The following is a 22817-nucleotide window of genomic DNA, read 5'->3' on the forward strand; positions in this document are numbered from 1 at the left end:
GGAAAGGGGGAAGTGTTGACTCTGAGATCTACAGCAGTTATGATGTATGGGGCACAGTCGGAGAAAGGAGAGGCAGGGGAAGAACCAATCACCAGACGGAAACCACAGTAACAATGGTGTAAGGGCTTTTCCCGAGCGGGATGTGTGTATTACAGGTGGGGGGTGGGGTCACATCTGTTTCCTGAGCACCAGGAGATATCCCCGAGAACATAAAGCTCTGCCCAGATTGCATCCCAAATGGCACCCAATTCCCTATACAGTGCACTACGTTTGACCAGGGCCTATAGGGAGTAGTGCACTATGTAGGGTATAGCATGCCATTTGGGATGCAACCTACTAGTCACCTACTAGTCACCTACAGCCAACACTCAACCCTCACTACTTTACATTGGCCAGATAATGTATATTCCCTCTCACGTTGGACATGGTCAAGATCCCAGTTCATTTCCTACAACCACTAAAGCTCTCTTAAAAGTAAAGGTCCGGGATACAACCACTAAAGCTCTCTTAAAAGATAAGGTCCGGGATACAACCACTAAAGCTCTCTTAAAAGATAACAGGGTCCGGTGTACTACCACCACCTGTTCTGGCACCCAGTCTGTTGCCCCGTGCCAATCTGTTGCCCCGTGCCAATCTGTTGCCCCATGCCAATCTGTTGCCCTGTTGCCCCTGATAGATTTTGGTTGTGGCATTTTTGTGGCTATTTTGTTTGTTTGTGTTGGCACCTTTCAACACCCCTCATCACATTTATGCACTCAACCACTCACTTACACTACTGATTACTGACTACACACACCATTGTTAATTGTATTTAGGTTACTTAAATTAATAAATATATTTTGTTATTCCTTATCTCCACGTTGTCTCCCTTTTTGTTACGAACTTCGAGCCGATTCGTGCCATTGTGCTGTATAGCTAATTCCTATGGTCATTCTTGACAATGACAATGATGGGAGTTGGCAAAATGGCACAAACAAACATTATTCTTACATCAGCAAAATGTTTAGCATTTGATTCATGACAGAAGGGCACTCCTGTTAGACCATGTGATATCCATAGAGAAAGAAGATTCACTTCCCCACAGAACCCAACGATGTCCACAGTGGGCCTACCTGCAATCCAGACACAAGTCATGTCAGGACTGTGTATGTAATGGAGTACAGAGGCTTCCTGGTGTGAGGCCATGTCATAGGCAGGGCACGACCAGATAGAGAGAGTATATAAAGTGCATTCAGAAAGTATTCAAACCTCTTCCCTTTTTCCACATTTTCTTATGTTACATCCTTATTCTAAAATGTATTAAATAAAACAAATTCCTCATCAATCTGCACATAATACACCATAATGACAGACAGGTTATAGAACAGTAATTCATAAAACCAGATACCTTATTTACATACATATTCAGACCCTTTGCTATGAAACGCCAAATTGAGCTCAGGTGCATCCTGTTTCCATTGAACATCCTTGAGATGTTTCTACAACTTGATTGGAGACCACCTGTAGTGAATTAAATTGATTGGACATGATTTGGAAAGGCACACACCTGTCCACATTAGGTTCCCACAGTTGACGGTGCTTGTCAGAGCAAAAACCAAGCCATGAGGTTGAAGGAATTTTCCGTAGAGCTCCGAGACAGGATTGTGTCGAGGCACAGATTTGGGGAAGGGTACCAGAAAATGTCTGCAGCATCGACGGTCCCCAAGAACACACTGGCCTCCATCATTCTTAAATGGAAGAAGTTTGGAACCACCAAGACTCTTCCTAGAGCTGGTCACCCATCCAAACTGAGCAATCGGGGGAGAAGGGCCTTGGTCAGGGATGTGACCAAGAACCCGATTGGACACACTCATCTCTAACCCTGACCCTAACACGTTCATGGGCCGCTTCGGCACACTCATCCCTAACCCTAACCCATTAATGGGTCGCTTGGACACGCTTAAGCTGAGGGAGAGAGAGATGGAGAAAGAGAGAGAGTTAGAGAGAGTGTGTGAAAGAGAGAGAGAGGCAGCTGACCGGACATTCTTCCCTAATCCCGGTGTCCTGACCAATGCCAGCCTCTCCCATCCATGGGCCGTTTGGACACGCTCAAGTTGGGCTCGCTCTGGGCTAAATAACAATCGCTCCCCCGAAGGCACAACAAGCTCTTGATGTTTACTATTTTTGACTGTTTATTCAAGAGGACCCTCCAAAAACAAGATGGTAGTTCAAGATACCCCCTAAGATAAAAATGTCAAAGCCACTTGATACCAAGGCACTGGCATAATGCACTGACTGTTAACAGCTTAACTAAAGTTATCAGAAGGAAAGCTAGTACCAGAAGCACCACCCAGCCTCGGTAGGCCTACTACATATCTAGCCCCACACACTATCACTTCACCAGGATGAATGTTATCATACTGGAATGTGGCCCTTTGGTCTAATTCCCACTTCCCAGGGTGACCTAAAATGACATTGCCATTTGGGACATTTGGGAACGGGAAGTTGACATGCGATCAAACCATGATCAAACTATAGTTATACAATATTTGAATGGATGATTGGACATGACGTTGGTTGATAGTCTGACATCTGTAGATCATATATACACCTCAGGGACTATTCAAATAAAGTGTGACCAAACCTTATGCTCTGATAGGATATGAAGGAAGGTGTGTGGTGATTACTAGACTACTAACCAGAGCACAGAGCAGGTCAACTGCCTCCAGCACCAGTTCCTGGTGTCCAATCCTGGTCACACCCAGTTCTAGCAGGTCCTGGTGGGAGATCTTCAACAGCTGCTCCCCGTCAATCTTCTCACGCTCAAAGTACGGGACATACTGCTGTAGGCTGTCGTCCAGGCCTGGGAAAGATAGATAGTGAGAGATAGAAAGATATAGGGGGAGGAGGTAGAGAGAGAGAGCGAGAGAGCGAGCAAGAAAGAGGTAGAGGGAGAGAGAGAGAGAGAGAGAGGTAGAGGGAGAGAGAGTTAGAGAGGGATAAAGAGAAGGGTAGAGACAGAGAGAGAACGCGCAAGAGAGAGGTAGAGGGGGAGAGAGAAAGAGACAGATGTAAGACAAAGAGCTTCTTTCAGAGTCCAAGACCTGTTATGATACCACACAAGTGTTGAAGAAAACACTGGTAGTGAGTCAATACAAGCTGTTTACCAGTCCATCACTCAGGCATTTCTCAGGATCGCACTGTCCAGCAATAACCAGAATCAAACTGATCTCTGACCACAAGAGACCACACATCTAGCCACCCAGAATCAAACTGATCTGACCACAAGAGACCACACATCTAGCCACCCAGAATTCAACTGATCTATGACCACCAGTGACCACACATCTAACCACCTAAAATCCCAGACAACCATTGCTCCGTTTGGCCTGGAATGCCGCGCTATGCCACAGATGACTCACTTTGAAACTACGTCCCAAATGGCACCTTATTTCTTAAGGGGACATAGGGAATAGGGTGCCATAGTGCACTACTTTTGACCAGGGGACATAGGAAATAGGGTGCTATAGTGCACTACTTTTGACCAGGGGGTCATAGGGAATAGGGTGCCATTTGGGACAGATCTCCAGAGTTTACGGAGCAGACGCCTCTAATGTGTTGCCTTCTGCCACCTTTGTGTTAGCACAAGCCTTTGTGTTAGCACAAGCTAACACTAAAGCACTCTGGTTAATCTTTACGCAACCAAAGTAATGTTTATAAGTGTTTTGACCTTTCACGAGGATAGAAGTGCTAAATATTAGATGAAATGCTCATTCTAAATGGTTGGGGAAAGAAATTAGCCCTGTGCCATTGGGTGGAGATGTAGGTGGGCGGAAAGTAATGCATGGGTCAGCAGACAAGGCTTTATGTGTTGTCTATAAGGATGTGATGAAGGGATAAGGTAACTAGCATGCAGGATCATGTTTCAGACACCTGAGGAGGGCAATAATCTCTCTCAACAGCAAGAGAGGGCCAGCCAAAGTCACGCTACACAGCCCATCACCTGTTAATGATGACACACAACAGGTGAATCCCAAACGGCCAGAGCCCATCAAAAGTAATGCAAGATTCTCCGATTAATTTACAGTCATAAAACATTAGTATCGTTCTTCAACTAGATTTAACCTCAACCTTCTTGGGGTTTGGCTCAGTCCAATGTTGGGACAAACTTCAAAGCCCAACTAAACTATGGTTTAGTGTGGATTACAATGTTGAAATATTTCAAAACATCCCTGTCTTCCTGCTTTAGGAACGCTATTCAAAAAGAAAGACTTGTTGACTATTCCAGCTGAGCGTTAATGACTTAACAGTCACTATGGTTACAGGCAAAGACGTCCCCACACACATTAAATATTTACATTGAGAGATCAGTGACCAGGGAAAGTATGTTGCTATCAGTTACAGTATACTGTACCTTCAAAAAGACACCAAACAACTGGTGCAGTTGGATGTCGATACAGACGTACATTAGGATCTTAATTTTAGCCAGTTTGCTACAGCATGAAAATAATCCTGCAGCAAAAAGAAATGTGAATTATCATGTTGATTATAATTAAATGGACATTTTTGTAAGGGTTGATACATTTTTCGTAAGGGAAAATCAAGTCTGAAATTTCGAAGTTGAAATTACAAACTTCAGAAGCCTTTTAAAATCTCAAACACACTACACGTTTTAAATGTACTGCATTGCAGGAAAGTTGTCCTGTAACAGGGTGATCAAATGAAGATCCTACATCTGTATATAGGGTGCTTTGGAAATGAGTGAAGCACAAATGGAGCTAATTCCGGTTATTTAACTAGTGATGCAAAAAGGCAGAACTATTTAACTTCTGATAAGCTGCAAAATATCATTGTTTGTGTACTAGCTGTCCCTTAGCCGAATCAAATTGTACTCGTACAATTGTATAGTTAGTTTATCATGCTTTCACATAATGTGTACAACCACCACCGCAACATCTTCTCTCAATGGATACATGTAGCAGCAGCTCTTAGATCATCAACACATCTGCTCAGTGTGAAAGCCCCTTAACACAACCGCTCAGTGTGAAAGCCCCTTAACACAACCGCTCAGTGTGAAAGCCCCTTAACACACTGTACATTTCACATGTGAAAACGCGCCAAAAAATAGTCAGCCAAATGAAAAGTCTTCTAGTCTGGACACAGATCATGCCCGACCTACTCCCAAATTCTGTGGCTAACAGGCATATAGCAGAGTATTGGGGGGGGGGGGGGGGGGGGGGGGCTAGTTTCTCATGGTTTTGTTACAAATGAGGGAATGGTGCAACCCTCTCTCTCTTTACTATCCTTCTTCCCATGAAGTATTCACAGCTCTGGCCCTCTGGCCTCACAACCAATGAACTGACAGTGGACTAGCCGTTTGTGTACAAAAGGCAGTAGCACAGTACGACTCTATTGCTTTTACACTGACCAACCTCTTTAACAGACAGAAGCATCTTAATTGTTTTCACTGCTCTATTGACAGTTGACAATAGCCCAAGATTATACAAATGGCTCCAACTTGAGACAGCCCTTTAGGTAACTATGAGAACTTGATAAATTAGAACTGACCAGTAAAATTATCATGTTTTATCTCTTCTCTATGCATGTTTACAAAAACAGTGTTATAAAGTAGTCTTGAACTGTTTATGATGACGGAAATAACCCCATTACAGGATGAACCATGTAGTTCCTAAACTCTTACAACAAAAGGGATCTTCGGCTATCCCCATAGGAACCAAAAGGGATCTTCGGCTATCCCCATAGGAACCAAAAGGGATCTTCGGCTATCCCCATAGGAACCAAAAGGGATCTTCGGCTATCCCCATAGGAAGCAAAAGGGATCTTCGGCTATCCCCATAGGAAGCAAAAGGGATCTTCGGCTATCCCCATAGGAACCAAAAGGGATCTTCGGCTATCCCCATAGGAACCAAAAGGGATCTTCGGCTATCCCCATAGGAACCAAAAGGGATCTTCGGCTATCCCCATAGGAACCAAAAGGGATCGACCTGTAACCAGAAAGGGCTTGTCAAATAGTTCTCCTATGAAGAACCCTTATTGGTTCTAGATAGAACATTTATTTCTAAGAGTGTATGAATATTGACCTCATCTGATTATGGAGATTGATGCAAAGAATAAGTGGGTTACTGAGAAAATGGTTGAGGTCAGTAAACTCTTGTGCATGACTCAGGCTGCAATCACATTCCACAGAAAAATCCAGTTAATCATTTATCGGAAACATAAAAACAAACAAAACGCAGACGCGTCCAGAATTTGGTTGCTTTCCTCCTCAAGTGTTTCACTTTCCTTGCCTAGTAAACCATCTTCGATGTGTTTCGCTAGACTGTGTTGTGTGTGGTAACATTTAACCAACCAACTGTGATATGTGTGTTAACAAGCTAGCAGCATGCATCCTGTCTATATTCAATAGGTTTGATAGATTGTACATTGAACTGAAGTGAACGCTGCCTCTGGCTTGTTCATCACATCACACAAAGGCATGTGTTGTGCCGTCTGGGGTAGACAGGCAATAAATGAGTGGAGTTTGGACCTGCAGAGCTGGGGTCAACAAAGGGAATATTTACTTCATCCTTCACAACAGAACAGAGGTGGTGGTTGTCGTCATTTGAAAGGAATTAAGAGTGGTTCTAAAGCATTCAGACTATTTATAGACTCCACCAACCCATTCAGAAAGGAGAGGAAATACCCTATCTCAGGAAAACAGAGGGAAAAGGATTTCCTTGACCACACAAAACAATTGTGTGTGTGTGTGTGTGTGTGTGTGTGTGTGTGTGTGTGTGTGTGTGTGTTCTGGGAATAATCCAGAATTAGCGTACTAGTAGCCTATCCTATCAAAACAACTAGTGACAGACAGTGCCTACTCTTCACAGATCTCTCTAACATTTGGGGACTAGCAAAGAGGTTACAGGGTTGCCTTATGTACTGTAACAGGGTTAATTAATGGCATGTTTGTTCCCATGGAAACCCTTCTTCTGACTGATATAAACTGGATGGGGACACTGTGTCCCTAGTGGCATCCTATTCCCTATATATTGAACTACTTTTGAACAGAGCCCTATTGCACTTTAGCGTGCCATTTGAGACTCAGGCACTGAAGAGAAAGCTTCCATGCCCTGCTATTTTGAGGAATGATTAGACATAAAACTGAGTCATAATAATAATACTAAATGAATAACAGCCTCTCCTATCTATGTTCCTATGTACGTCAGAGAAACTAATGGTAACACGTAACCAGGATGTATGGTTCTGAGTGAGTCAGTTCAGGCCAACCATCAGTGCGTGGTGGTAATGTGGTCAACCAAATCAAATCAAACCTTATTTGTCACATGTGCCGAATACAACAAGTGTAGACCTTACCGTGAAATGCTTACTGACAAGCCCTTAACCAACAGTGCAGTTCAAGAAGAGTTAAGAAAATATTTACCAAATATAAAGTAAAAAATTAACACAATAACGAGGCTATATACAGGGGGTACCGGTACGAAGTCAGTGTGAGGGGGTACAGGTTAGTTGAGGTATTTTGTAAATGTAGGTAGGGGTGAAGTGATGGGGTGAAGTGACTATGCATAGATAATAAACAGCGAGTAGCAGCAGTGTAAAAACAAGGTGGGGGGGGGGGGGGGGTAGAAGTCTTATGGCTTGAGGGTAGAAGCTGTTAAGGAGCCTTTTGGATCTAGACTTGGCGCTACGGTACCGCTTGCTGTGCAGTAGCAGAGAGAACAGTCTATGACTTGGGTGACTGGAGCCTCTGACAATTTGATGGGCTTTTTCTGACACTAGGTCCAGGATGGCAGGAAGCTTGGCCCCAGTGATGTACTGGGCAGTTCGCACTACCATCTGTAGTGCCTTACAGTCAGATGCCGAGCAGTTGCCATACCAGGCAACTGGTCAGGATTCTCTCAATGGTGCAGCTGTAGAAGTTGAGGATCTGGAGACCCATGCCAAATCTTTTCAGTCTCCTGAGGGGAAAAAGGTTTTGCAGTGCACTCGTCACGACTGTCTTGGTGGGTTTGGACCATTATTTGGTGATGTGGACACCAAGGATCTTGAAACTCTCAACCCGCTCTACTACAGCCTTGTCTATGTGACTGGGGGCCTGTTCGGCCTGCCTTTTCCTGTAGTCCACAATTAGCTCCTTCTGTCTTGCTCACATTGAGGGAGAGGTTGTTGTCCTGGCACCACACTGCCAGTTATCTGACCTCCTCCCTATAGGCTGTCTGATCGTTGTCGGTGATCAGGCCTACCTGATCTACCGCCGTCAGCAAACTTAATGATGGTGTTGGAGTCGTGTTTGGCCACACAGTCATGGGTAAACAAGGAGTACAGGAGGGGAATAAGTACACACCCCTGAGGGGTCCCAGTGGTGAGGATCACCGTGGCAGACGTGTTTTTGCCACCTGGGGGCGGCCCGTCAGGAAGTCCAGGATCCAGTTGCAGAGGGAGTGTTATGGTGCGTGAATGAGGACCCAAAAGCGAATTAACAAACAGAGTACTTTAATGACGAACATACGTGGGCTCAGATGGACAGGTAGATTCCGACAGGACAGGACAAGGTTGCAGCACACACGATGATAGTCTGGTTCAGGCATGAGACACATAAACAAACAAACAAGAATCCGACAAGGACAGGAGCAGAAACAGAGAGAGATATAGGGACCTAATCAGAGGGAAAAAGGGAACAGGTGGGGAACGGGGTGAATGGGTAATTAGGAGGAGACAAGGCACAGCTGGGGAAAAGAGGGGGAGAAAAGGTAACATAACAACGACCAGCAGAGGGAGACAGGGTGAAGGGAAAGGACAGAGACAAGACAACATGACAGTACATGACAGTACCCCCCCACTCACCGAGCGCCTCCTGGCGCACTCGAGGAGGAAGCCTGGCGGCAACGGAGGAAATCATCGATCAGCGCACGGTCCAGCACGTCCCGAGAGGGAACCCAACTCCTCTCCTCAGGACCGTACCCCTCCCAATCTACTAGGTACTGATGACCACGGCCCCGAGGACGCATGTCCAAAATCCTACGGACCCTGTAGATGGGTGCGCCCTCGACAAGGATGGGGGGGGGGGGGGGGAAGACGAGCGGGGGCGCGAAGAACGGGCTTGACACAGGAGACATGGAAGACCGGGTGGACGCGACGAAGATATCGCGGCAGAAGAAGTCGCACTGCGACAGGGTTAATGATTTGAGAAATACGGAACGGACCAATGAACCGCGGGGTCAACTTGCGAGAAGCGGTCTTAAGGGGAAGGTTCTGAGTGGAGAGCCAAACTCTCTGACCGCGACAATATCTAGGACTCTTAGTTCTACGCTTATTAGCAGCTCTCACAGTCTGCGCCCTATAACGGCAAAGTGCAGACCTGACCCTCTTCCAGGTGCGCTCGCAACGTTGGACAAAAGCCTGAGCGGAGGGGACGCTGGACTCGGCGAACTGAGATGAGAACAGCGGAGGCTGGTACCCGAGGCTACTCTGAAAAGGAGATAGCCCTGTCGCAGACGAAGGAAGCGAGTTGTGGGCGTATTCTGCCCAGGGGAGCTGTTCTGACCAAGACGCAGGGTTGCGAAAAGAAAGACTGCGTAAGATGCGACCAATAGTCTGATTGGCCCGTTCTGCTTGACCGTTAGACTGGGGGTGAAAGCCGGAAGAGAGACTGACGGAAGCCCCAATCAAACGGCAAAACTCCCTCCAAAATTGAGACGTGAATTGCGGACCTCTGTCCGAAACGACGTCTGACGGAAGGCCATGAATTCTGAAAACATTCTCGATGATGATTTGTGCCGTCTCTTTAGCAGAAGGAAGCTTAGCAAGGGGAATAAAATGAGCCGCCTTAGAGAACCTGTCGACAACCGTAAGAATAACAGTCTTCCCCGCTGACGAAGGCAGTCCGGTGACAAAATCTAAGGCGATGTGAGACCACGGTCGAGAGGGAATGGGAAGCGGCCTGAGACGGCCGGCAGGAGGGGAGTTACCGGACTTAGTCTGCGCGCAGACCGAACAAGCAGCCACGAAACGACGCGTGTCATGCTCCCGGGTGGGCCACCAAAAACGCTGGCGAATGGAAGCAAGCGTACCCCGAACGCCAGGGTGGCCGGCTAACTTGGCAGAGTGAGCCCACTGAAGAACGGCCAGACGAGTAGGAACGGGAACGAAAAGAAGGTTCCTAGGACAAGCGCGCGGCGACGGAGTGTGAGTGAGCGCTTGCTTTACCTGCCTCTCAATTCCCCAGACAGTCAACCCGACAACACGCCCCTCAGGGAGAATCCCCTCGGGGTCAGTGGAGGCTACTGAAGAACTGAAGAGACGAGATAAAGCATCAGGCTTGGTGTTCTTAGAGCCCGGACGATAAGAAATCACGAACTCGAAACGAGCGAAAAACAGCGCCCAACGCGCCTGACGCGCATTAAGTCGTTTGGCAGAACGGATGTACTCAAGGTTCCTATGGTCAGTCCAAACGACAAAAGGAACGGTCGCCCCCTCCAACCACTGTCGCCATTCGCCTAGGGCTAACCGGATGGCGAGCAGTTCGCGGTTTCCCACATCATAGTTACGTTCCGACGGGGACAGGCGATGAGAAAAATACGCGCATGGGTGGACCTTGTCGTCAGAGAGGGAGCGCTGAGAAAGAATGGCTCCCACGCCCACCTCTGACGCGTCAACCTCGACAACGAACTGTCTAGAGACGTCGGGTGTAACAAGGATAGGAGCGGATGTAAAACGATTCTTGAGGAGATCAAAAGCTCCCTGGGCGGAAACGGACCACTTAAAGCACGTCTTGACAGAAGTAAGGGCTGTGAGAGGAGCTGCCACCTGACCGAAATTACGGATGAAACGACGATAGAAGTTCGCGAAGCCGAGAAAGCGCTGCAGCTCGACGCGTGACTTAGGGGCGGGCCAATCAATGACAGCTTGGACCTTAGCGGGATCCATCTTAATGCCTTCAGCGGAAATAACAGAACCGAGAAATGTGACGGAGGAGGCATGAAAAGTGCACTTCTCAGCCTTCACAAAAAGACAATTCTCTAAAAGGCGCTGGAGGACACGTCGAACGTGCTGAAGATGAATCTGGAGTGACGGTGAAAAAATCAGGATATCGTCAAGGTAAACGAAAACAAAGATGTTCAGCATGTCTCTCAGGACATCATTGACTAATGCCTGAAAGACAGCTGGAGCGTTAGCGAGGCCGAAAGGAAGAACCCGGTATTCAAAGTGCCCTAACGGAGTGTTAAACGCCGTCTTCCACTCGTCCCCCTCCCTGATGCGCACGAGATGGTAAGCGTTACGAAGGTCCAACTTAGTGAAAAACCTGGCTCCCTGCAGGATCTCGAAGGCTGAAGACATAAGAGGAAGCGGATAACGATTCTTAACTGTTATGTCATTCAGCCCTCGATAATCTATGCAGGGGCGCAGAGACCCGTCCTTCTTCTTGACAAAAAAAACCCCCGCTCCGGCGGGAGAGGAGGAGGGGACTATGGTACCGGCGTCAAGAGCTACAGACAAATAATCCTCGAGAGCCTTACGTTCGGGAGCCGACAGAGAGTATAGTCTACCCCGGGGGGGAGTGGTTCCCGGAAGGAGATCAATACTACAATCATACGACCGGTGTGGAGGAAGAGAGGTGGCCCTGGACCGACTGAACACCGTGCGCAGATCGTGATATTCCTCCGGCACCCCTGTCAAATCACCAGGCTCCTCCTGTGAAGAAGAGACAGAGGAAACAGGAGGGATAGCAGACATTAAACATTTCACATGACAAGAGACGTTCCAGGAGAGGATAGAATTACTAGACCAATTAATGGAAGGATTATGACAAACTAGCCAGGGATGGCCCAAAACAACAGGTGTAAAAGGTGAACGAAAAATCAAAAAAGAAATGGTTTCGCTATGATTACCAGAAACAGTGAGGGTTAAAGGTAGCGTCTCACGCTGAATCCTGGGGAGAGGACTACCATCCAGGGCGAACAAGGCCGTGGACTCCCTTAACTGTCTGAGAGGAATGTCATGTTCCCGAGCCCAGGTCTCGTCCATAAAACAGCCCTCCGCCCCAGAGTCTATTAAGGCACTGCAGGAAGCTGACGAACCGGACCGACAAGGTAGTGCAGGATCTTGAAGGAGAGACAGGAGTAGTAGCGCTCACCAGTAGCCCTCCGCTTACTGATGAGCTCTGGCTTTTACTGGACATGAAGTGACAAAATGACCAGCAGAACCGCAATAGAGACAGAGGCGGTTGGTGATTCTCCGTTCCCTCTCCTTAGTCGAGATGCGGATACCTCCCAGCTGCATAGGCTCAGCTCCCGAGCCGGCAGAGGAAGATGGTAGTGATGCGGAGAGGGGGGCAACGGAGAACGCGAGCTCCTTTCCACGAGCTCGGTGACGAAGATCAACCCGTCGCTCAATGCGAATAGCGAGTTCAATCAAGGAATCCACGCTGGAAGGAACCTCCCGGGAGAGAATCTCATCCTTTACCTCTGCGCGGAGACCCTCCAGAAGACGAGCGAGCAAGGCCGGCTCGTTCCAGCCACTGGAGGCAGCAAGAGTGCGAAACTCAATAGAGTAGTCTGTTATGGATCGATTGCCTTGACATAGGGAAGACAGGGCCCTGGAAGCCTCCTCCCCAAAAACAGATCGATCAAAAACCTGTATCATCTCCTCCTTAAAGTCCTGATACTGGTTAGTACACTCAGCCCTTGCCTCCCAGATTGCCGTGCCCCACTCACGAGCCCGTCCAGTAAGGAGAGATATGACGTAGGCGACACGAGCAGTGCTCCTGGCGTAAGTGTTGGGCTGGAGAGAAAACACAATATCACACTGGGTGAGGAACGAGCGGCATTCAGTGGGCTCCCCAGAGTAACACGGCGGGTTATTGATTCTGGGCTCCGGAGATTCGAAAGCCCTGGAAGTGGCCGGTGGATCGAGGCGGAGATGGTGAACCTGTTCTGTGAGGTTGGAGACTTGGGTGGCCAGGGTCTCAACGGCATGTCGAGCAGCAGACAATTCCTGCTCGTGTCTGCCTAGCATCGCTCCCTGGATCTCGACGGCTGAGTGGAGAGGATCCGAAGTCGCTGGGTCCATTCTTGGTCGGATTCTTCTGTTATGGTGCGTGAATGAGGACCCAAAAGCGAATTAACAAACAGAGTACTTTAATGACGAACATACGTGGGCTCAGATGGACAGGTAGATTCCGACAGGACAGGACAAGGTTGCAGCACACACGATGATAGTCTGGTTCAGGCATGAGACACATAAACAAACAAACAAGAATCCGACAAGGACAGGAGCAGAAACAGAGAGAGATATAGGGACCTAATCAGAGGGAAAAAGGGAACAGGTGGGGAACGGGGTGAATGGGTAATTAGGAGGAGACAAGGCACAGCTGGGGAAAAGAGGGGGAGAAAAGGTAACATAACAACGACCAGCAGAGGGAGACAGGGTGAAGGGAAAGGACAGAGACAAGACAACATGACAGTACATGACAGGGAGGTGTTTAGTCCCAGAGTCCTTAGCTTAGTGATGAACTTTGAGGGCACTATGGTGATGAACGCTGAGCTGTAGTCAATGAACAGCATTCTCACATAGGTGTTCCTTTTGTCCAGGTAGGAAAGGGCAGTGTGGAGTGCAATAGAGATTGAGATTGCATCATCTGTGGATCTGTTGATGCGGTATGCGATTCACCATTAGTGTGTACTGCGTAGTGATAATGTGGTCAACCATTAGTGTGTACTGCGTAGTGATAATGTGGTCAACCATTAGTGTGTACTGCGTAGTGATAATGTGGTCAACCATTAGTGTGTACTGCGTAGTGATAATGTGGTCAACCATTAGTGTGTACTGCGTAGTGATAATGTGGTCAACCATTAGTGTGTACTGCGTAGTGATAATGTGGTCAACCATTAGTGTGTACTGCGTAGTGATAATGTGGTCAACCATTAGTGTGTACTGCGTAGTGATAATGTGGTCAACCATTAGTGTGTACTGCGTAGTGATAATGTGGTCAACCATTAGTGTGTACTGCGTAGTGATAATGTGGTCAACCATTAGTGTGTACTGCGTAGTGATAATGTGGTCAACCATTAGTATAGCATCATGCCAATAAGTTGTTTAGTACATCTGTTACGTGTAAATGCAGCTGCCTATCCTGACTATCTTCCTTTATTCAATACAATTACTTTGAAGACGCTCTGGTGGTGTCATTAAGCTGTAATCAATTTAAACAACATGACCTTGTAGTCGTTAGTGACCAGTGGTGACACATAACTGCAACAGGTAGGTCAGTGTATGTGACGTGTCACCCTATTTATTTTACTTTTATTTAACTAGGCAAGTCAGTTAAGAACAAATTCTTATTTACAATGACGGCCTAGGAACAGTGGGTTAACTGCCTGTTCAGGGGTAGAACGACAGATTTGTGGACTGTGGTAGTAGGTGGAAGAGTCTTATAACACAGACTCAGGTGTCTCCAAGATGAAACTTGGGATGCATCCTAAATGGAACCCTATTCCCTATAGTGTGCTACTTTTGACCCATGGGGCTAAGGTCAAAAGTAGTGCACTATATAGGGAATAGAGTGCCCTTTGGGACACACACTTGGAGTCCTCCTCCTCCCTCTAAACAAGCACATAAACTGGATGCTCCTGTCCTGTGGGAAGAAGTTTCATGCATACAGTCTTCCTTATCCAAAAGATAACAGTGAGTGTGTTATGTCACGCCCAAATGAAAAATATCAAAAGGGCAAATCTATATTTATCTAATAGAATAAGGATAACCGCTTGATAACAACCCTTATTTCAAAGTTATGTATGTATGCCTTTCTTTTCTTCAGTAAACAACTCAACAGAATTGGGAGTTGCATGACCTAAATCTATAGTCTTGAATCTTGATTTTCAATCAATCACAATCATCCTCTATAATCGCACCTGCCAGAAGAGCTTGGGAAAATGCAGACTTGCCTGAGCGTGTTTCTCACTAATGTTTACTTCTACTGTATCTGAGTTCTACATTTTCAAAGTTCATCTCATATGTACATATTGTACATATTACCTCAATTACCTCAACTAACTGGTGCGGATGTACATGACTATGCATAGATAATAAACAGAGAGTAGCAGCAGCGTAAAAGAGGGGTGTGGGTAGCTCTTTGATTAGCTGTTCAGGAGTCTTATGGCTTGGGGGTGGAAGCTGTTAAATAGCCTTTTGGACCTAGACATGGTGCTCCGGTACCGCTTGCCGTGCGGTTGCAGACTGAACAGTCTATGAATAGGGTGGCTGGAGTCTTTGACCATTTTTAGGGCCTTCCTCTGATACCGCCTGGTATAGAGGTCCTGGATGGCAGGAAGCTTGGCCCCAGTGATGTCCTGGGCCATACGCACTACCCTCTGTCGTGCCTTGTGGTCAGAGCCTGAGAAGTTGCTCTGCCAGGCAGTGAAGCAAAAAGTAAGGATGCTTCCTCAATACCTGACAGACAGCTTCAATAAATTATGTCACTATATTTACACGCATTTGAAGGTATGCCAAGAAAGATCTGAGCTATAACTAATTGAAATATTAACAGCCCAAAAACAAGCGGCATATGGCATTCATAACATGCAACACATCAGCCCTCGATAGACGGCTTGGGTTCTTTCACTGGGACAACCCTCCTAGGACAATTAAAGGAAGACAGCAGTACCATCTGAATAAAGACAGCTTCCTTCATTGCCATCTACTAGATGCTAATTCAAGGGGCTCTGATGCTCCACTCTTCTTAATGGAGTGAGCTGCTAACAGGTCAAGTGTATCATAATGTCATCAATCACAGCTTAACAACACATCAATATGAACGCATGCCGTAAATGCTGACACAATGGCCATGCAGGGGTTGTGTGGAATGTACTGTCAGATCCTCTACAGACGCTGTCTCATCTAGGGTTGCAAAGAGTCGGAAACTTTTCGGTAAATTTCCGAAATTTTCCCAGAAATTTTCCATGGGAAGTTAAGCCTGGGAATTTAGGGAAATTCGCTTAAATTAATCAAAAAATTAATGAGATGCTATTGAGCCCACACTACTACACTGTCTGGGCCAAGGACTACATGCTTGCTGGTAAGTTTTGATTATAATACTGGGTGGGGTGAATATATTTTATAAGACATACAATGACTTTTTGTTAACTAGTAAATAGTAGCCTACAGCAAAGTGTGTTTAAATCATTTTTAACTTGTTAAGAATTTCTGCTAGTTAGTTTTTGGTACCATGTGGGTTTTAGCTTGCTTGAGCCTGATAACTGAGGAGTGTTAATTCACCCGTTTAGATACATGCTAGATTTTAAAACATTTATCTTACAAAGCAGTTGTTTAATCCAACTGCTTTGTAAGATAAATGTTTTCAAATCTAACAGCTCATGGTAACTATTTATCTGTCCATGGAATTGTATTATTATTTTTTATTCATTGTTTTCTAGTCTTTACAGGAAAATGCCACGGGCACTATCTGATGTGTGGAGACATTTCACTGCAGCTAATGTAGAAGGAAAAGCTATGTACATTTGCAAATACTGTGCCAAAGCATATGTGAAGAATGCAACAAAAATGCAGAATCATCTGGCCAAGTGCATAAAGTTCCCTCAGCACTCACAACAAGCAACCTCTCGAATAGAAGTAGAGAGACTTTTGTCAGGTGAAAATGATGAATCAGACACCTTATCGATAGCAACAGCTCATGGTCCTCCTGGAATCAGAAGTTATTTTGACCTAATGGAGGAACGTAGTAAGAGAAATGCTGATGAATGTCTTGCTCAAGCTGTGTATGCAACTGGTTCACCTCTGATGCCCAATGTGTATTGGAAGAGATTTCTGAATGTTCTTCACCCAGCATACACCCCTCCAACCAAACATGCTTTATCTACTAATTTCCTGGATGCAGAGTTCAACAGAGTTCAAGTGAATGTCAAGCAAATCATAGAGAAAGCATACTGTATTGCAATCATCTCTGATGGGTGGTCTAATGTTTGTGGGCAAGGAATAATTAACTACATCATCTCCACCCTTCAACCAGTATTCTACAAGAGCACAGACACAAGGGACAATAGACACACCGGTCTCTACATTGCAGATGAGTTGAAGGCAGTCATCAATGACCTTGGGCCACAGAAAATATTTGCACTGGTGACAGACAATGCTGTGAACATGAAGGCTGCTTGGTCTAAAGTGAAGGAGTCCTACCCTCATGCATTGAATCTGTTCCTCAAGGACATCATGGCACTGAAAACAATGGATACACTCTACAAGAGAGCTACGGAAATGGTTAGGTAGGTGAAGGGTCATCAAGTTATAGCAGCAATCTACGTCACTGAGCACAGTGAGAAGAATAAGAGCACCACACTGAAGCTGCCCAGCGACATCCGTTAGGGTGGTGTTGTCATCATGTTTGACTGTCGCCTGGAGGGGAAGGAGTCTCTCCAAGAAATGGCCATATCAGTCTGCTGATATGGACAGCCCCATCAAGAGGATCCTCCTGGATGATGCATTTTGGAAGAGAGTGGTAAGCAGCCTGAAACTCCTGAAACCTATAGCAGTAGCTATTGCACGGATTGAGGGAGACAATGCCATCCTATCTGATGTTCAGACTCTGCTCCCAGATGTAAGAGAATAAATCCGTACTGCCCTGCCCACTTCACTGTTGCTCCAAGCAGAGGAAACTGCAGTTCTGAAATACATCAAAAAGCGTGAAGACTTCTGCCTGAAACCCATACACACCGCAGTGTACATGTTGGACCCCAAGTATGTTGGGATGAGCATCCTGTTTGGTGCAGAGCTCAACAAGGCCTACTGTATGGTGTCATCACTACCGTGTCTCTCCACCTTGCCCTGGATGAGGGCAAGGTTCTTGGCAGTCCTTCAATATTCCCTTTCTTTTGTTGTTCAGTGAAATCATTCCATGTGAAGAGCCAACTCATTTAATTAAAGTTCAATTCGTAACTAAATTGTTTTTTAAATTTCTATTGGAAGGATTTAATAATTTGCAATTATGTCTACTGGCCATCCATGATATCAAAATTATAGTTTTAGGCATGTTTTGCGGCTATACAGTGTTTGTTTAGATTTACAATGTTTACAACCATTGGAGTAAAACAAGCTTATATGTTGGGTTCTGGTGGGTTTGAACTAAGCTCATTATGCATTCATGAGTTATATTCTTCAAGAATCAACGGATATATATCATTAATTTCTAAGTTAAATTTTTTTTTATGTAGAAACTGCAGATTGACCCTTTTAAGGTAGCCTACCAGTGAGTTCATAAAAGGTGACCGTCGAGCTTTGGTTGTCAAAGTGAGCGCATGTACGTTAAAGTAAACATAAACCCTTCTCCCCGTTGGCACACAATTTCCTTTCATCATCAAATGTAATTTTAAAATGGCTTTAAAGATGAGACTTAATAGCTGCCCAAACAAGCAATAAAACAATGTTACACAGTATTAATACGACACCTAGGCTGCTTCTAATAGATACCGATTGTCAAATGCAACTTTTGTTGCTATTTGTAACACTGTTATTCACTCATTCCCACTCAACATTCTCAATACGGGGCAATTTTGAATTGAACGTTGGTTACTTAAACCAATGAAAATCAAATCAAATTGTATTTGTAACATTCTTCGTCAACAACAGGTGTAGACTAACATTGATACGCTTACTTACGGCCCTTTCCAACAATCCCGAGAGAAAAAAAACATAATTAAAGCAGAAAGTTTGACAATTAATTAACAGGCAATTAACTTTCCAATAGCCGAACAACGAATTATATAGCTAAAGTGAAACAAACATAGGCTATTCAAAAAATGTATTAGACATTAGGCTAATATAATGGTAACAGTGTATGTTAGAATTAGGAAGGCTTATCAACTCACCTCTTATCCAATCTACAACTTGTTTAGAAGTCCACTTTGTTATGGGATCCATCTTTGAAATGGTGCTCTCTAAAATTGAACCGGCTTTTTTTCCTTTGTCTTTTAGGTTAGCCTAGATGAAAAATCAGTAATTCCACATAGAAGGCATAATAGACATGTAACTACAACGAAATGACATGAACATAGTCCTATCACGCACGCCTCTCCCGCTACAGCCCGGATGACAGACCGATCGCATGTGGGGAAACAACAAGTTTACAGTGGAGCGACGCAAACCTGAGAAGGGGCGGGAGTATCCAATTACAGATCAGGTCATCAACCCTATTCTACTAAAACCGTTACATATATCAATTCTACTAGAGTCTATTGCAGGCAAATAGCGAAGTTTATTGTGAAACTTCATGAATGTACTAATCAACAGGTTTCTATGACAATAATACAGTACACTAACCTAACCTAGCCTATCCTAACCTAGCCTATCCTAACCTACTATTATGAACAACATGTGACGTGTTAGAAATGTATCTCAAACTTTCTCAGGACAGATTCTCACACAACAGTTTGATCGAGTGGTCTCTAATTAGACTCCTATTTTTTCTAAGTCTTAAACCATCTATTCATGTGTTGGGTGTTGCCTGATGTGACTTTTTTAGGTCCCAAAAGTTTCCCATGGGAAGAGTGCAGGCAACATTGATGTGGGGGCAGTGATATCACACAAGACATGAGGGGACAGGACTTTAAAGGGTTTTATAGGGATTTTGGGTAGCATGGGTTATGAGAATAATTTTTAGATGACAAGGGTGTAAATGAACAACAAGCACAATTTATTGTTGGTGGGTGTCATGTTTAATTTAATCAATAAGTTCATAATAATTTTTTGGGGACTGGATAAATGACAGGCTTTGCCACTATGTCTAGAAACATCGTAGCATTAATTTGTCTGGCAATACAATCCACAACCTGTAAAACATCTTGAGAAGTAAAAGTTTTATTTAAGGAAAGACTGCCCTCTTCTGACAACAGGAGGTTGGTTGTCTTCTGCTACTGTATGTAGACTAGCCTACTACCCACTGGGCACACTTGGGTTGAATCAATGTTGTTTCCATGTCATTTCAATGGAGTTACCTTGAACCAACCTGGAATAGACAATGAATTGATCAACCCAGTTTCACAGATTATTGTGAAATAGACACAAAGTCCATTTTTTTCATGTGCAGTACACAAATTTCTATACAGTGCATTTCAATCACAGATAAAGACAGTAAGTTACTTACAGTTTTTAACAATCACTTTGGCACTAATTTCAGAACCTTATGGTCATTTTTCAAAACTCTAGACACAAAACTCAAAACGGTCATCACTTGTAACCCAGGCTGTCCAATGTTCAAAACATTGCATTGTGCATTCATATCTTTAAAGAAACCTTGCACTTGCAGAATCATTGGTTCAAATAACTTATTTATCATGAAATACCATAGGAACATTCATTTAGATCACCCACACACAAGATACCGATAGTTTCACTGTGTAGTTGTTCATACAATCATTAGATATTGTAGTACAAAATATGTGATACATGTTTCATTATGCTACTACACGTAAATACATCACTGTAAAATAACTAGTAGAGAGAATACTACAGACACAGTGGAATCATTGAACAAAATATGAAATTTATTGATGAAATACAATAAAATCACACCATAGGTTTCTTTGAATCAAAGCAAAAATAATTAGCTACAAAAAAGAAAAAAAACAGTTAAAGGTCAACTGCAGTGTTCCTCACCTGGCTTACTGTAAAACATCACTGCAGTGTTCCTCACCTGGCTTACTGTAAAACATCACTGCAGTGTTCCTCACCTGGCTTACTGTAAAACATCACTGCAGTGTTCCTCACCTGGCTTACTGTAAAACATCACTGTAGTGTTCCTCACCTGGCTTACTGTAAAACATCACTGCAGTGTTCCTCACCTGGCTTACTGTAAAACATCACTGCAGTGTTCCTCACCTGGCTTACTGTAAAACATCACTGCAGTGTTCCTCACCTGGCTTACTGTAAAACATCACTGCAGTGTTCCTCACCTGGCTTACTGTAAAACATCACTGCAGTGTTCCTCACCTGGCTTACTGTAAAACATCACTGCAGTGTTCCTCACCTGGCTTACTGTAAAACATCACTGCAGTGTTCCTCACCTGGCTTACTGTAAAACATCACTGCAGTGTTCCTCACCTGGCTTACTGTAAAAAGCAAAACAAAAGATTGATTACTGTACTATATTTCCTTCAAACCTGTCTTGTGGATTTGGCCACAGGTTCTCATCCACAATGGATGTTTTCATTAGCCAAACATCTTGGGAAGAATCTTCGGGCATGGCGAATCCAGGCCTGACACTGGTCTGCTGTGATGTCATTGCATGCGTCATCCATGGCCTGGAGAAGGGTGGCTTGTTCGTGAGGGCGCCTATAATATACCTTCCACCTCCATGTGGAGAAACATTCCTCAATCGTGTTAAGGAAAGGAGAGAATGGGGGTAAGTACAGGGTGGTAAATTGTGGATGGGCCTGAAACCATGCTTGAGCATGGTGGAACCTGACATTATCCCACACAATGACATAGGTCATACCATCAGCTCTACAGACCTGATTTAGCTCCCCAAGGAAGGTTACATTCAAACAGCGAATCATGTGCGCTGCCTGCAACTCAATATATAGAGTATATAGAGTAGAGAGCTTTAGATGTTGTTCGACCAAACATTAGAACGGGCAAGATGCGTAATCTAAGCAACTTGATTGTTGATGCCACACATGGTGATTCCAGTATCTCAGAAACAGCTGCCTTCCTGGGAGTTTTACGCACTACAGTCTCTAGAGTTTACAGAGAATGGTGCTATAAACAAAACACATTCAGTGAGCGGCAGTTCTGTGGGCAAAACACCTTGTTAATGAGAGAGGTCAGAGGAGAATGTCCAGACTCATTCAAGCTAACAGAAAGGCCACAAATGCTCAAATAACAGCTGTTTAAAACAGTGGTGAGCAGAAGATCTAACGTACAACACCTTGAATAATTCAGGCTGTTGTGAAGGCAGGTGGTCCTACCCAGTACTAGATAGGTGTACCTAATGAAGAGTGTACAGTGATGTCAAATCTGAAAACATGGTCTGGAAAAGTGGTACATGGGACGATAGAAAGTGTCTGATAAAGAATGATGATGAAATATTACATCCATAGATAATGTAGTCCAATTGGTTCATGTTCCACGGTAATTGGTGTCAATTGATCTCGTTATCCTGAAACTTTCATGATCTAAACATGGAATATTGTTCGTCAGTTTCCATAAAACTATGCATTAAGAGTAATGCAACAGTTACTTTTGATCAGTTATATCAACTGATAGTTAGATCATTGTAATGAAATGAATAGACTGTCATCTCAGATGTAATGTGTGAATTGCATTTTGAAAAGGTAATACTTTGATATTAACTTGTGTCATTTTGAACAGGAGATTTTAGTTCAATGAACAAATTATCTTAGCTTTATGTGTATTGTATCCAAGCAATTAGAAAGAGTTTTCAAAAATGTGCCTTTTGATCAGTTATATCAACTGATAGTTACATCATTGTAATGAAATGAATAGACAGCCATCTCAGATTGAATGTGTGAATTGTATTTTGAAAAGGTAATACTTTGATGTTTAGTTGTGTCATTTTGAACAGGTGATTTTAGTTCAATGAACAAATGATCTTATCTTTATGTGTATTGTATCCAAGAAATTCGAAAAAGTGGTAGAGTTTTGAAAAATGTGCATTTTGATCATTGGTTGTGAGTTGTGCCTAGAGTTTTGAAAAATGACATCAAGGTCCCGAAATTAGTGCCAAAGTGATTGTAAAAAACTGTAATAAGACAGAAACAAGGGAGGTTCGTAGGGGGGTATGGGTGGGTGTACAA

At 44.4% G+C, this 22817-nt stretch overlaps 1 protein-coding gene across 2 annotated transcripts in view; it reads right to left on the reverse strand.

Annotated features, from left to right (window-relative positions):
• LOC110529457 (connector enhancer of kinase suppressor of ras 3) overlaps positions 1-19554 on the reverse strand; it is a 40224-nt gene extending 20670 nt beyond the window's left edge. For both annotated transcript variants that reach the window (XM_090242634.1, XM_036984845.2), the window contains exons 1-2: positions 18873-19554; positions 2679-2842 (exon numbers count right to left, since the gene is read on the reverse strand). In XM_090242634.1, coding sequence (XP_090098760.1) covers positions 2679-2842; positions 18873-18924 — 216 coding nt within the window. In that variant the 5' untranslated portion in view covers positions 18925-19554. The remainder of the gene's footprint in view (positions 1-2678; positions 2843-18872) is intronic.
• Positions 19555-22817: the final 3263 nt, after the last annotated feature.

Source organism: Oncorhynchus mykiss, chromosome 8 (assembly GCF_057628025.1).
Source record: "Oncorhynchus mykiss isolate SJ-2025 chromosome 8, ASM5762802v1, whole genome shotgun sequence".
Taxonomy (NCBI): domain Eukaryota; kingdom Metazoa; phylum Chordata; class Actinopteri; order Salmoniformes; family Salmonidae; genus Oncorhynchus; species Oncorhynchus mykiss.